We start from the raw sequence: 15986 nt of genomic DNA on the forward strand, positions 1-15986 counted from the left end.
TTCTATAAAAATAAAATGTTGACAACAATTTTTATAGAAATAAAATGTTGACAAAACTTTCCATGAAAATAAAATTTTGAAAAAAAAAATTTATAGAAATAAAATGACAATGAAATTTTCTATAGAGATAAAATTTTTTATAGAAATAAAATTTTGACAACATTTTCTATAGAAATAAAATTTTGACAAAATTTCCCATGGAAATAAAATTTTGCCCAATTTTCTATAGAAATAAAAATTTGACCCAATTTTCTATAGAAACAAAATTTTGACACAATTTTCTATAGAAATGAAATTTTGACAAAATTTTCTATAGAAATATTTTTTTTTGTGGTAAAATTTTCTACAAATTGTGGTAGTTTATTTTTTCTCGAGTGGCAACCGTGGGTATGGTACGAATATTTCGATGTGTTACAAACGGAATGACAAAGTTAGTAAACCCTCGATCTTTCTTCAATTTAAGTCTGGTTTTTTTGATCGAAATAATCTAATTTATTTCAGCAAAATGGAATTTCAATTCAACCCGAAGCAAAAAATTAATGTTAATTTGTCCTCAGTAAGGCTTACCTCTAATCTAAAGAACAATCAACGACTTTCTTCCCCAAAGACATGTATAGATCTATTTTAATGATACTCTAAATGATGTACAATTTATTTATGATTACGGAAAACATGGAATAAACCCATAAACATCAACAATTATATCTTCATATGAAAAAACTTTCCTAAACAATTGAATGACCCAAGAAAAATTAAAAATGTTCAATTTTATTTTTTTTTTTTTTTGGTTTTGATTAAATCGCTTATAGCCCCAATATAATGCGGAGATAATAAAGTCTTCAACTTACCTTGTAAATGTGATGCATTTGGTTTATAACCATGGCAATCGGCGGAATTAATTGTACTGTTGGTCGGTGAATGATTACCACTGCCGCCCATTTGTGGCATAGAACTAATCCCACTACTGGAGCCTGATGTAGGAGTCGTGGCAGAGTTCGAAACAGAAGCAGCAGTAGCAGCTGCTGCTGCGGCTGCTGTTGATCGTGTTACCCTATGGATTTCACGAAAATGACTTGAAAAAGCAGTATCACCATACGATCGTTGAGATAGACCGAAAGCACGAAAATGTGTAGGACCAGGAGGACCTGAGGGAAGATAGACAAAAAATAAAATGAAATTTACAAAAAATTAAAACAATCATAAAAATACTACATTGTATTAATTGTAAGCTCCAAGTAATTAATATCCCAAATACCCCATAAGGCAAAAAAAGTGTTAATGTTTCCATACTAGATCCATGGATGATGGCTAAAACATAATGAGATGAAAGGTTAGATGGAAGCTCTAGAGGATTGAGTAAACCTTTACGCCAGAATGAGATGATCCCATTATAATGAGTAGTAGTAGTGAAAGGTTCATTGGAAGCTCTAGAGGATCGAATTAACCTTCATAAATTTAAGTCCATGATAAAGTACAGTAAATTTCTTTCTATATTTTTGACATCATCATTGTTTTTGGATCGTTTGTTGTTGTTGTGTTTCTAAAGTGAAGACTTAAAAATGCTGCTGCATAAATTTATTAAATACAACCGAATAGGTAACTGAAAATAATAAAAATACTCGTCATTTGGTTGGACGGATGCCCTCGTTTGCCCCTGCCTCTCATTAATGAGAAACAAGAACTGTAAGGGTAAGAGCAGAAAAACAACAACTTAACAACGCAACGGTATTTGGTATTCTTTACGTCAATGTATATTCAACTTATTGTTGTTGTTGTTGTTTATGAAAAACCGCAAAATGGCATTTTTTTCGAAAAATTAACACAATACCGCTGCTTTCCATACTAAAGTTGTCGACGATTGTTTCTTTATCCCAGTGTATCAGATGATGAATACATTCAAACACAGTGAACAGTGATGGCGAAAAGTGCGTAATGTTTGTTTCGGTCAAAATTAGATAACATAGCTTAATTTCTCCTCGTACTGTGCCTACTGAAGCAAACGAGATCTTTGTATTTTTTTTTCCTAAGGCTCCAGAGCTTCTTTGAGGGTTCGAGTTGAAAATAAGTTTTTTTCCGCGGACAATTTTATACCCTCCACCATAGGATGGGGGTATATTAACTTTGTCATTCAGTTTGTAACACATCGAAATATTGCTCTAAAGGGTGGTACGATCAAAATTTGGTCAAAGGAAAACGCGTGTAAATCGGTGAAATCGTTTATTTAAAAAATCAACTTAAATTTTTTTTTCAAGTTCAATTAGTATAAAATTCAGGAAAAATATTCAGTTAGGCTTTCGCTTTTCCAAATCCGAATTGCCGGGCCTCGCGCTTGACACCTGCCATCAGATTTTGTACAGCCACCTTGTCCACCTTTTTCGCCGCAGAAAGCCAGTTTGCCTTGAACTGCTGCTCGTCCTTAGCAGTTTTTTGGTCTTTTTTAGGTTCCGCTTGACAATAGCCCAGTATTTCTCAATTGGGCGGAGCTCTGGCGTGATGGGAGGGTTCTTGTTCTTGGGAACCACCTGCACGTTGTTGGCGGCGTACCACTCCATGGCCTTTTTACCGTAATGGCAAGATGCCAAATCCGGCCAAAACAGTACGGAACAACCGTGTTTCTTCAGGAAAGGCAGCAGACGTTTATTCAAGCACTCTTTCACGTAAATTTCTTGGTTGACAGTCCCGGAAGCTATGAAAATGCTGCTTTTCAAGCCACAGGTACAGATGGCTTGCCAAACCAGATATTTCTTTGCGAACTTTGCAGTTTTATGTGCTTGAAAATATCTGCTACCTTTCCCCTTCCTTTCGCCGTATAAAACTCCTGTCCCGGAAGCTGCTTGTAGTGCGTGGTAGGTTTCGTCGTCCATTACCACGCAGTCAAACTTCGTCGTGTACAGCCTCCGGGATCGCGCTTTGGCCGTCGTATTTTGTTTATCATCGCGATTTGGAGTCACTACCTTCTTGTAAGTCGATAGTCCGACTGGTTTTTTGGCTCGATGCACGGTTGTAGACGATACACCCAGCTTATTTGCGGCATCTCGGAGAGAGAGGTTAGGGTTTCGCTTGAAACTACCGGCAACTCTCTTTGTCGTCTCAGCGGCTTCCGGTTTTCGATTTCCCCCCGATCCAGACTTCCTGGCTTTCGACAAACGTCCCCCAAACACTTTAATTACATTTGTAACGGTTGATTTGACAACTTTTAGTGATTTTGCCAGCTTTGCGTGCGAGTAGTTCGGATTTTCGCGATGAGCGAGCAAAATTTTGATACGCTTGGGCGGCATTTTGACAACTGAAGAGTGAATTCCAAAATCAAAATAGGAGCAACATTCTACACACACACCTTCAAAATGAGGGGTGTTCAGGTTTTTTAAATGCAAAATTGAAAGAAATACGTCAAGTTTATATTGACCAAATTTTGACCGTATCACCCTTTAAGACCCCATAAAGTATATATATTCTGGGTTGTGGTGAAATTCTGAGTCGATCTGAGCATGTCCGCTCGTCCGTCCGTCTGTTGAAATCACGCTAACTTCCGAACGAAACAAGCTATCGATTTGAAACTTGGCACCAGTAGTTTTTATTGATGTAGGTCGAATGGTATTGCACATGGGCCATATCGGACCACTTCTACGTATAGCTTTCATATAAACCGACGCTCAGATTTGGCTTGCGGAGCCTCTTGGAGGAGCAAAATTCATCCGATACAGTTGAAATTTGGTACATGGTGTTAGTATATGGTCTCTAACAACCATGCAAAAATTGGTCCACATCGGTCCATATAAACCGATCCCCCGATTTGGCTTGCGAGGCCGCTAAGAGAAGCAAATTTCATCCGCTCCGGCTGAAATTTGGTACATGATGTTAGTATATGGTCTCTAAAAACCATGCAAAAATTGGTCCACATCGGTCCATAACTATATATAGCCACCATACCACCCATTCGGTTGAAATTTGGTACGTGATGTTAGTATATGGTATCCAACAACCATGCAGGAATTGGTTCCTATCAGTCCATAATTATATATAGCTCCCATATAAGCCGATCCCCAGATTTGACCTCCAGTGCCTTTTGGAGAAGCAAAATTCATCCGATCTGCGTGAAATTTGGTACGTGGTGGTAGTATATGATATTTAACAACCATATCAGTCCATAATCATACATAGCCCCGTATAAACCGATCCCGAGATTTGGTTTTGGAGCCTCTTGGAGGAGCAAATTTCATCCGAGTGAGTTGAAATTTGGTACATTGTGCTAGTATATGGTCGTTAACAACCATGTCTAACTAGGTCCATATCGGTCTATAGTTATATATGGCCCGCAGATAAATCGATACCCAATCACACAAAAATTGGTCAATATCAAGTTCATAATTGTATATAGCCCCCATATAAGCGACCACCATATTTCAATTCTGGCTCTCTACGTACCGTGCAAAAAGTCCATATCGATTAGTAATTATTTGTAGACTTAACTATACATAACTTTTTTGTCTAATATATACCACGTATGGACTAACTCACAATTTAGAAAACGATGTTAAGAAGTTTTAAGATACCACAACCCAAGTAATTTGATTGTGGATGACAGTCTTTTGTAGAAGTTTCTACGCAATCCATGGTGGAGGGTACATAAAATTCGGCCTGGCCGAACTTACGGCCGTATACACTTGTTTTGTTTAATATATACCCCGTATGGACTAAATTACAATTGAGAACACGGTGTTAAGAAATTTTACGATACCTTGCCATCGGCAAGTGTTACCGCAACCCAAGTAATTCGATTGTTGATGACAGTCTTTAGTAAAAGTTTCTATGCAATCCATTGTGGAGGGTACATAAGATTCGGCCTGGCCGAACTTACGACCGTACACTAATAGAAAAAATTGCGTTTCACAATCGTGAACGGACGTTGTCAAAATGAAACGGAAACGTTCACAAAAAATCAAAACTGAATGTTCACGATTTCGTCCACGGGCGTTCACGATTTCATGAACGGCATTCGTTTTTCTTTGGTCATGAAATGTCTTAAAATAATCGTTAGACGTTGTTATGTCAACTCCGCCGTTGGTGCAATGTGCTAAGGCGACTGTTAACGTGTATCGTGCTGGCAACACAGGTTCGAGTCACGGTAGGGGAAATCTTTTTTTAATTTTGTTTATAAATTCGTAACCATTACGTTTTCAGATCATGAACTCTGGTTGTTGTTTTGAAAACTTATGGTGTCATTTTTACGTTGTCAGATTGTCCCCATCTGTTCTCAGTTTGACAACACATGAGTGTTGATTCACTTTCATGAACGGATCGTTTCAAAATGACCACGCCGTTCATGATTTTTTCTATGGGTGTATATACTTGTTTTTTTCTTGTGGCACCCATTTTCCACACTTTTGAATTTTTCCCACAAACGGTCAGAAATTGTTTGTTGTGCAACATTTTATATTGCTGCCATTTGCCATTTCCATCCAAGTGTCATCACCATCAAACTTTTTTGGTGGTCTTCCACGTTCTTCATTTCTCACATCAAAATCACTATTTCTGAAGCGTTGAAACCATATTTTGCATGTTGCTTCTGATAGTGCATAATCACCATATGCCTCGACAAGCATTCGATGCGACTCTGCTACACTTTTCTTCAAATGAAAACAACAAATTAATGCTTTTTTCGGAAATCATCACAACACGATGAAAAAATATGATGTTGTCTGTACAATGACAACATTCACAACAAATGTTCCCTATCGAGACATTTGTATCTTGACGCTCACTTCAAATCGGTATGGAAAATCTGAACGGATTTGAAGATTTTTTTTAAACTCCACAAAATCTCTACACAAAGTTTACTTGGATCCAAAAATTTTGACTTTCCCTTAAGGATTTTGATATTGATTCCGAGCTAAAGATGCTGCTTCTTTAAAATAAGGACATTTTTAAGGATCTTTATAGCTTTAAATCTAGGATCAATAAAAATTTATATTAAAATACAGATCACATTTATGGAACTTTCATTCTCTTTTTGCGATATATTAATAAAGCAATTCACGCAGAAGCAAATGCCAGTTAAAAAATTCAAATTATAAAAAATATTTTCTTAATTCCAAAAGAACTTTAAAGATGCAAAATTCTCAAAATAAGTCTTAGAATATATTTGATGCGTTTTCATCTTCAATCTAAAGATTCAATATTTCAACTAATTTAAAGACGATTTCTTTAACTCAAAAATGTTTTTCTTTACTTTAAAGAAATATGCCTTAATCCAAAGACGACTTTAACGGAGGGAAGCAAATTTCTAAAATTTGCTTCCTAAATTTAATAAAAAGAAGGGTTATAAACTTTCTTTTAATTAAAATTTCAATATTTTAAAGAAATTTGTCCTTAATATTTTGTACATTGAGCATCCTTAAATATTGTTGTTAGTGTAGACTTAAAATTTAAACCGGCTAATGCCTTGGGACGATGCACACTGTTTGTAAAATAAATCGAAAAAAAAAAACAATTTTTGACTTGTGCCAAATTTGAAGTTGATTGAACTAGACCTACTACATAGACTTGCGTTCATAGACAGACGGACGGACATGGCTAAGTCAACTCAGGTCGGCCTGAGCATTATTGCAAAGACCCATGTATCTATTTCGTCTCCTTCAGGGTGTTTCAAACGTATGCAATAACTTATAATACCCTGTTCCACAGTTTGGCACAGGGTATGTCTACCATCTTCTCAAACCAACTGTTATTAAAACAAAAATCCCCCAAAGAAAATATGTTTATTCTTTACTCTTTTCAATTATACAAATAATTGTGCTCCGATTATTTTTCGAAAACTTGAAAGTTAATGAAGTTTTTTACTGCACGCAAAATAATAAACAATTAAACAAAAAGAAAAAGAGACTCAAAACCCCACCTAATCAAAAGAATCATTGCCTTGCAATCCGAATGTGCGAATATCAGTTTATTTACGGGCATATCCTTTCTCATGTGACACACTAACCTGAACAATGAAAACCTACAATATCACCGAAAAATGGTTCCAAAGTTTCAAGCAATATGGCTGACTTATTATGTTTTTCAGACAACTTCCGTTACACTTTGTTTGTAAAAAAAAAAACACCGTATTCATTGACCATTGGCTAAGGGATTGTTTATGGTAAATAACACTTGTTAAAATCCAAGGTAATCCGTTAATGTGTAATGTATATGGGAAACAGTGTGATTCCTGTTTTATGTTTTGGTTACTTTCAAAATATTTAGATTACAATAAGTTTTATGGCAGGGCTTCATTGTTTAACTACCACCATTATCATTTCAAGAGATTAACAATTGTCTTTGTTGTTCTAGTAGTAGGTGTAAATTCGACATATGTTTCCCTTTCGTTTGTGGGCGTTTAAGCTGATCACTTTTTGCCCAAACGGCTCTAAACAATTCTTTAAGTGGATTAACAGGATTATAGACCACACAACAATTCGTCGTGTTCTGGTGCATAATAAGGATTACACAACATAAAAGTATAGTTATTATAGATCTTTTGTAAAAAATCTTTGTAAAGAATTTTATTGGAAATGAAAGAAAGTAAAAAACATTGTTCGATCAAGTAGGGGTTAATGATATATAATTGTCAACGTTTTATTTCCATAGAAAATTTTCTCAAAATTTTATTTCTATAAAAAAAATTTTCAAAATTTTAGTCTATAAAAAGTTTTGTCAAAATTTTATTTCTATGGAAAATTTTTTCAAAATTATATTTTTGTAGAAAAATTTCTCAAAATTTTATTTTTATAGAAAAATTTCTCAAAATTGTATTTCTATAGAAAATTTTCTCAAATTTTATTTCCATAGTAATTTTTATCAACATATTATTTCTACAGAAAATTTTATCAAAATTTTATTTTTACAGAAAATTTTGTCAAAATTATACTTCTATAGAAAATTTTGTCACAATTTTATTTCAATAGAAAGTTTTGTCAAAATTTTATTTCTATAGAAAGTTTTGTCAACATTTTATTTCTTTAAAAAATTTTGTCAAAATTTTATTTCTTTAGAAAATTTTGTCAAAATTTGATTTCTATAGAAAATTTCGTCAAAATCTTATTTCTGTAGACAATTCTCTCAAAATCTTATTTCTTTAGAAATTTTTTATTTCTATAGAAAATTTTGTCAAAATTTGATTTCTATAGAAAATTTTGTCAAAATCTTATTTCTTTAGAAATTTTTTATTTCTATAGAAAATTTTGTCAAAATAGTATTTCTCTAGAAACTTTTGTCAAAATTGTATTTCTCTAGAAAATTTAGTCAAAATTATATTTCTCTAGAAATTTTTAGTCAAAATTTTATTTCTATAGAAAATTTTGTCAACATTTCATTTCAAAATTTTATGAACATTTTATTTCTATCAAAAATTTTGTCAAAATTTAATTAAAAAATTTAGAAAATTTTGCCAACATTTTATGTCTATAGAATTTTTTTTTTTCTCAAAATTTTATTTCTATAGAAAATTTTGTCAAAATTGTATTTCTATATAAAATTTTGTCAAAATTGTATTTTCTATACAACATTTTGTCAAAAATTTATTTCTATAGAAAATTTTCTCAAAATGTTATTTCTATCAAAAATTTTGTAAAAATTTTATTTCTATCAAAAATGTTGTCAAAATTTTATTTCTATCAAAAATTTTGTCAAAATTTTATTTCTATAGAAAATTTTATTTCTATCAAAAATTTTGTCAACATTTTATTTCTATCAAAAATTTTGTCAAAATTGTATTTCTATCAAAAATTTTGTCAAAATTTTATTTCTATAGAAAATGTTTTCAAAATTTTACTTCTATAGAAAATTTTGTCAAAACTTTATTTCTATAGAAAATTTTGTCAAAATTTTATTTCTATAGAAAATGTTTTCAAAATTTTATTTCTATAGAAAATTTTGTCAAAACTTTATTTCTATAGAAAATTTTGTCCAAATTATATTTCTATATAAAATGTTGTCAAATGTTTATTTCTATATAAAATTTTGTCAAAATTGTATTTCTATATACAATTTTGCCAAAATTTCTATAGATTTTTTTTCAAAATTTTATTACTATAGAATTTTTTCTCAAAATTTTATTTCTATAGAAAATTTTCTCAAACTTTTATTTCTATAGAATTTTTTTCTCAAAATTTTATTTCTATAGAAAATTTTCGCAAACTTTTATTTCTATATAAAATTTTGTCAAAATTTTATTTCTATAGATTTTTTTTTCAAAATTTTATTTCTATAGAATTATTTCTCAGAATTTTATTTCTATAGAAATTTTTCTCAAAATTGTATTTCTATATAAAATTTTGTCAAAATTCTATTTCTATAGAATTTATTTTTCAAAATTTTATTTCTATGGAAATTTATCTCAAAATTTTATTTCTATATAAAATTTTGTCAAAATTGTATTCTCTATAAATAATTTTGTCAATATTTTATTTCTATAGAAAATTTTGTCAAAATTTTATTTCTATAGAAAATTGTATTTTTATATATTCTTTTTTATTTTATATAAAAAATTTTACCAAAATTTTATTTCTATCAAAAATTTTGTCAAAATTTTATTTCTATACAAAATTTTGTCAAAATTTTATTTTCTATACAAAAAATTGTCAAAAATTTATTTCTATAGAAAATTTTGTCAAAATTTTATTTCTATCAAAAATTTTGTCAACAATTTATTTTTATCAAAAATGTTGTCAAAATTTTATTTCTATAGAAAATGTTGTCAAAATGTTATTTCTATAGAAAATTTTGTCAAAATTTTATTTTTATAGAAATAATTTTATTTCTATAGAAAGAAATTTTAGAAATTATATTCTATAGAAATTCTATTTCTATAGAATTTTTTTCTCAAAATTTTATTTCTATAGAAATTTTTCTCAAAATTTTATTTCTATAGAATTTTTTACTCAAAATTTTGTTTCTATAAAAATTTTTCTCAATATTGTATTTCTATAAAAAATCTTGTCAAAATTTGTTTATAGAAAATTTTGTCAAAATTTTATTTCTATAGAAAATTTTGTCAAAATTTTATTTCTATAGATTTTTTTTTCTCAAACATTTTTCTCATAATTTTATTTCTATAAAAAATCTTGTCAAAATTTTATTTTTAAAAATTTTTGTCAAAATTTTATTTCTATAATTTTTTTTTCTCAAAATTTTATTTCTATAGAAAATTATGCCAAAATTTTATTTCTATAGAATTTTTTCTCATAATTGTATTTCTATAGAAAATTTTGTCAACATTTTATTTCCATCGAAAATTTTCTCAAAATTTTATTTCTATCAAAAATTTTCTCAAAATTTTATTTCTATAGAAAATTTTCTCAAAATTTACTTCTATAGAAAATTTTCTCAAAATTTTATTTCTATAGAAAATTTTCTCAAAATTTTATTTCTATAGAAAATTTGGTCAAAATTTTATTTCTCTAGAAAATTGTTACAAAATTGTATTTCTATAGAAGGTACTTAGTAGCAGAGGAATATTTTGCAAAAACTACCATAACAGTAAAAATCTATCAAACGAAACAGTAAAAATTCTACCAACTTTGGCTATAGTTTTAGTTTGATAAAACCAAAACAAAAAACTTTAATTTCAATTACATGAATTATATTAAGTTAACTTAAATTAAATTTGAATTTAAATATTTTGAAAATATATTACTACTAAAAATGTACATTATTGAAACATCTTCTTTGGAAAAAAATACAAAGCTTCATTCCCACAATGCAACAACATTCTCCATTTACGCAAATGATTTTGACTAAAAAATGACGCAAATGATTTTGACTAAAAAAATTCCCATGAAAATTAGTTTGATAAAAATTATTTAAATTCTTATCATTACCCAAAGACATATCACCATAAGCAAAGAATTTGCGTGGTATTCTGAATTTGTTAAAAAAAATATATGTATTATCGCTTACAATATTTGTTTGCCAGCTTTTTATGGCATATTTATTGAAATGTACAATTTGCGGTTTATATGCATAAGCTTAATTGTACTCATAGCTAAAAACAAATTCACATGTATTATAATAAAATTATAATGAAATTTGGGTTTGGCAAAGAAAAAAACAAAATAAAAGTTTTATTTAAAGTCATTTTTAAATATAATCTTTAGAAGAAAAAAATTTGGATTCCGATTAGATGGCATATTCATACACTGAAAAAAAAGCATACTCGGTTCTAAAGATTTTGTCTTTACTTTAAAAAATTTGGTATTGATTCCGAGCCAAAGAAGCGGAGAATACAAGTAAGGATACTTTTAAGACACAATTCTCTTTTAAATTTAGGTTTTGTGTACTTGCAAATTTTAATTTTTCGCTTTCTCAGCTTTTTTTCTTCATATGCTATCAAAGACCTTTAAAAACGAGTTAACGGCAACTTTATTTTCCAAATTAAGACTCGACTTCCAGTAGAAATTATGCTATGCTTCAAGTAAAAAACGTCTTTAAAATAAAGTGTTGAAAAACTTGTCCTATATTTGAATGATTTTTTGCTTTGTAGTCAAGATGCAAAAAGACAACAAATTTAAAGACAATTTCATTAAATTTAAAGAATTTTTCTGAATTATTAAAGTCAAGTTGACCTTAGCCTATAAATTTTTTCTTTCATGTTAAGATACCAATTTTTAAGTCAAATCACTAAATTATAAGGACAATACGACTTCATTGAAAAGTTTATCGACTTTTGGACAAGGAAAATAACTTTATTTTAGAGAAATGCGTCTTCTATGCTAAGCAAAATTTGTACTCGTATTTTATCATGAAATCTTTGACCTCACGACAATATTTTTTTCAGTGTATAAGTCATCCGATTTTCATCCATAGTATCTCTTAAATGTATCCCATGGTATCCCGTTGCATTTTTTTCGACGTGTTTCGGGTTTCCTTTTCAAAAGGATAGGAAAAAAATTACAAAAAAATGTGGCTATTTCAATTTTTGCCTCTGTCCCTAATGAGTTTTATGCATTCAGAAAATTTGCTTTTACTGCGAAAACTTCGTAAAACAAAGTATTTTTAGTCATCACTTCAAAAGAATTTCTTGTGAAGTAAAAGATGGACTCCTTTTCTAGAAGGCAATTTTTTGATATTCTGTAATAGTAACGACTTCGCAATTATTTGCTGGCGTTTATTTACTTGCAAGGCGGTGGTTCCCATTGGCTAAGACGATTCATATACTAAATATATGTTGTATTTTTAATAATATACATTTTTTTATCATTTCCTTGCAATGTGGTAGATGCCGTCAATGGTTTGTAGCTTGCAGAAAGCTCTCTTTTATATTACCACTGATCCTGTTTGAACCCACACATTTGGGGCAACATTGTTCTAATGCTATGGCTGTTATTAAAAATTTTTAACTTACTTGTTTTGGAACGAGGTTCACGTGGGCCGTCCACCGTTACTTTAATTGCTTTGGCATAAGTGGCCACCTGTCTGGGAAATGTATCCACAGTGATAGTGAGGGTAAAACTTTTGCCTAAAATGAAAACAAAAAATTGAAAAGTGTTAAAAGCATCATCGTTAATTTTAATTATTTTCCAAGTTATAAATTATCTAAAATATGGTCTCTTAAGTTGTCAAATTGAAGTACAGAAGCATGGGAACGGATATTTGAAATATTCGAACAAGACATTGATTTTGTGTTTGTGGTGATGTCTTGACTTCCTTTTTCGGGCTCATCTTTTGTTGCAGATTAATTTTAAGTGATCATAACACGCGTCATTAACAGTTGGCGGTCCTTTTTTTGTGCTCTCCCCAAAAGCTTGTCTTTGATGATTTTGGCAAATGATGATTGAATATGATGAGATTTTTGAAAGGTAAATTGGTTCATATTTTTGAGGATATTGAAAGGTATAAACATTTTGTTATATAGATTGTTGTCAGCTATGGAGGTTAAGAAAAGGCATTGGAAAATGTTCCATGACGAAAATTCAAAAGGAGCCTTTGGTAAACAGAAATATATGAAAAGTGGTATTTACATGTGATCATATTACAATGCCTTAATTTTTTAGCATATATACTAAAAATGATTTCACATTTATGTGATTTTTTTTCAGTATTAAATTTATAAATTTGTTATTTAATACCCCCATTGTCTTGACTTGGTAATTCCCATTTGCTCATATTCCTATAGAATTTAAAATTTCCTTCAAATGATTTTTCAATGCTAGACTTGTATTTAACATTAAAGACTTTGAGAATTTCTACAAAAACTAAAGTTTTGCTAATATAATTTTTCTATTAGACTTGGGTCACAAACGTTTAAGCCAGTATATAAATGAAGTTTACGATTTGCAAACATCATAATCATAGATGGTAGACAAGTTCGAAGACACATTTACATAAACAGAAACCACAAAATGTTTTTACAACACCAGAATAGAAAATATTTAAATTTCTTTTAAATAAACTCTAATGGAGAACTTAAATTATCTAATATTCTAGGTTAGAAATGAGTCATTGTTAACTGAAGAGGAAGAATGTATTAAATAAATTATTTGAAGATATTGAAAATCCTAGTGAAATTTAAATACACAAACAACAATTTTTCTGACTCAATCACGAAATTAATTGATCCAATTATTTTTTAATTAAAATGTCTTCAATCACCGAAATGATTGTTTCAATTAAAAAATTAATTAATCCAATTAAAAAATTAATTGATATCATTAATTTTTATGTTTGATTTTTGTTTCAATTAAAAAAATTTGTTGAATCAATTAAACTTTTAATTGAATATTAATATTATTGAATATAAAAACTGAATTAAGACTTTAATTGGAAACATTTTCGTGAAATTTTTTTCTGTGTACAACATAGGCGATCCCATTTAAAAAGAAGTATATACGGCCGTAAGTTCGGCCAAGCCGAATCTCGTGTACCCTTCACCATGGATTGCGTAGAAACTTCTACTAAATACTATCATCCACTATCAAATTACTTGGGTTGTGATAATACTAACCAATGGCAAGGTATCTTAAAACTTCTTAACATCGTCTTCTAAATTCTAAGTTAGTCCATACGTGGTATATATTAGACAAAAAAAAAAACAGATTAAATACGTTATTATTCACTTCTTGACCGGTATATATAGGGAAGTCAACAAATAATTACTAACCGATATGAACTTTTGCCCGGCAATTAGTGAGGAGGAATTGAAATACGGGGGTCGCTTTATACGGGGGCTATATCCAATTATGAATCCGTATGAACCAATTTTTTTCATGATTGGGGATCGGTTTATCTGGGGATTATATATAACTGTAGACCGATATGGACATGTACCAAATTTCAACCGAATCGAATGAATTTTGCTCCTCCAAGAAGCTCCGGAGGTCAAATCTGGGGATTGGTTCATATGGGGGCTATATATAATTATGAACCGATATGGATTAATTTTTGCATGGTTGTCAGGGACCATATACTAACACCAAGCATCAAATTTAAACCGGATCGGATATAATTTGCTCCTTCAAGAAGCTCCGGAGGTAAAATCTGGCGATCGGTTTATATGGGGGCTATATATAATTACGAACCGATATGGACCAATTTTCGCATAGATATCAGGGACCATATACTAACACCAAGCATCAAATTTCAACCGGAACGGATGAGTATTTCTCCACCAAGAGGCTCTGGAGATTAAATCTGGGGATCGGTTTATATGGGGGCTATATAATTATGGTCCGATATGGACCAATTTTTGCATGGTTGTTAGAGACCATATACTAACACCAAGTACCGAATTTCAATCGAATCGGATGAAATTAGCTCCTCCAAGAGGCTCCGGAGGTCAAATCTGGGGATCGATTTATATGGGGGCTATATAATTATGGTCCGACATGGACCAATTTTTATGAAGATGTATTCTACATTCTGTGTTGGAACTCTGTTTGAAACGCATAGAAATGTTCGTCTAACACTATATTGGCCAGATTATCGTGGCGAAATTCTGAATAAGCCTTACACTTATAGAAAAAATTACGTTCCACAGTCGTGAACGGACGGTGACAAAATGAAATGGAAACGTTCACAAAAAATCAAAACGGAATGTTCACAATTTCGTCCACGGGCGTTCACGATTTTATGAACGGCATTCGTTTTTCTTTGGCCATGAAAAGTCTTAAAATAATCGTTAGACGTTATTATGGCAACTCCCTCGGTGGTGCAATGCAAAGATAATTGAGTATCACAAGATTAAGCATTGTGCTCTTATAAAGAGAAAACAAATGTCAAGGTGTAGAGGGCTATGAGAAAAAAAAATTGTTTTATTTGTCAATTTTTTTCAAAGCATCTCTGCCCAGGAATAAATTTAACCGTCAATATTCACATAAAACCATAATGAATATTTGCTTTAAAATACACATACGTTTTATTTTAATTTTCTACAATCGTTTTGGTATTGCTTTTGTGGGTTTTTATTCAGAAATTTATGAAAAACACAAATGTTTTGATATTTTCCGACGCAAACGGCAGTACATTTGAGAGACACGTCGACGTAAACTTTATGATATTTTGTTGGCAGAGGCCTCTGGTGCTTCAGTTTTGCTATGACAAGACTGCATCTTCTTCTCAATTATCTTTGTGCAATGTACTAAGCAGTGTTGCCAGAAGTAGGGGAAATTCCCTACATGTAGTTTTTTTCTAATATTTAGCGTCTTGTGGGGACGTAAGAGCACAATATACACGCAAAGAAAAAAAACGTTTGGAAATCGTGTACCGAAAACGTTTTTCTTTTGTTAGAGTTTTTTGAATTGCTTCGAAAATTTTAAACTTTTATCACCAAAAAAAAATCGTTTGTTACAAAATTTTTATTTTTTCAATAAAAAAAGTTATTTTAGAAATAACAACACAGTCCATTTCGTTTATATCAAACACTGTTCTTTTCTGACTTTAGGTCTTTAATAAGACACATTTTACAGTTCAAAATTTAATATAGTACAATGTAATGTTGAACATTTTTTCGGAAT

The 15986-nt window shown here is 30.4% G+C and overlaps 1 protein-coding gene across 1 annotated transcript in view; it reads right to left on the reverse strand.

Annotated features, from left to right (window-relative positions):
* The window catches only part of lz (lozenge), an 87199-nt gene that overhangs the window by 34109 nt on the left and 37104 nt on the right, over nt 1–15986 (reverse strand). The window contains exons 3-4 of the mRNA XM_075302292.1: nt 12380–12493; nt 849–1145 (exon numbers count right to left, since the gene is read on the reverse strand). Of these exons, the coding sequence (XP_075158407.1) occupies nt 849–1145; nt 12380–12493 (411 nt within the window). The remainder of the gene's footprint in view (nt 1–848; nt 1146–12379; nt 12494–15986) is intronic.

The sequence above is a fragment of the Haematobia irritans genome, chromosome 3 (genome assembly GCF_050003625.1).
Source record: "Haematobia irritans isolate KBUSLIRL chromosome 3, ASM5000362v1, whole genome shotgun sequence".
Lineage (NCBI taxonomy): Eukaryota > Metazoa > Arthropoda > Insecta > Diptera > Muscidae > Haematobia > Haematobia irritans.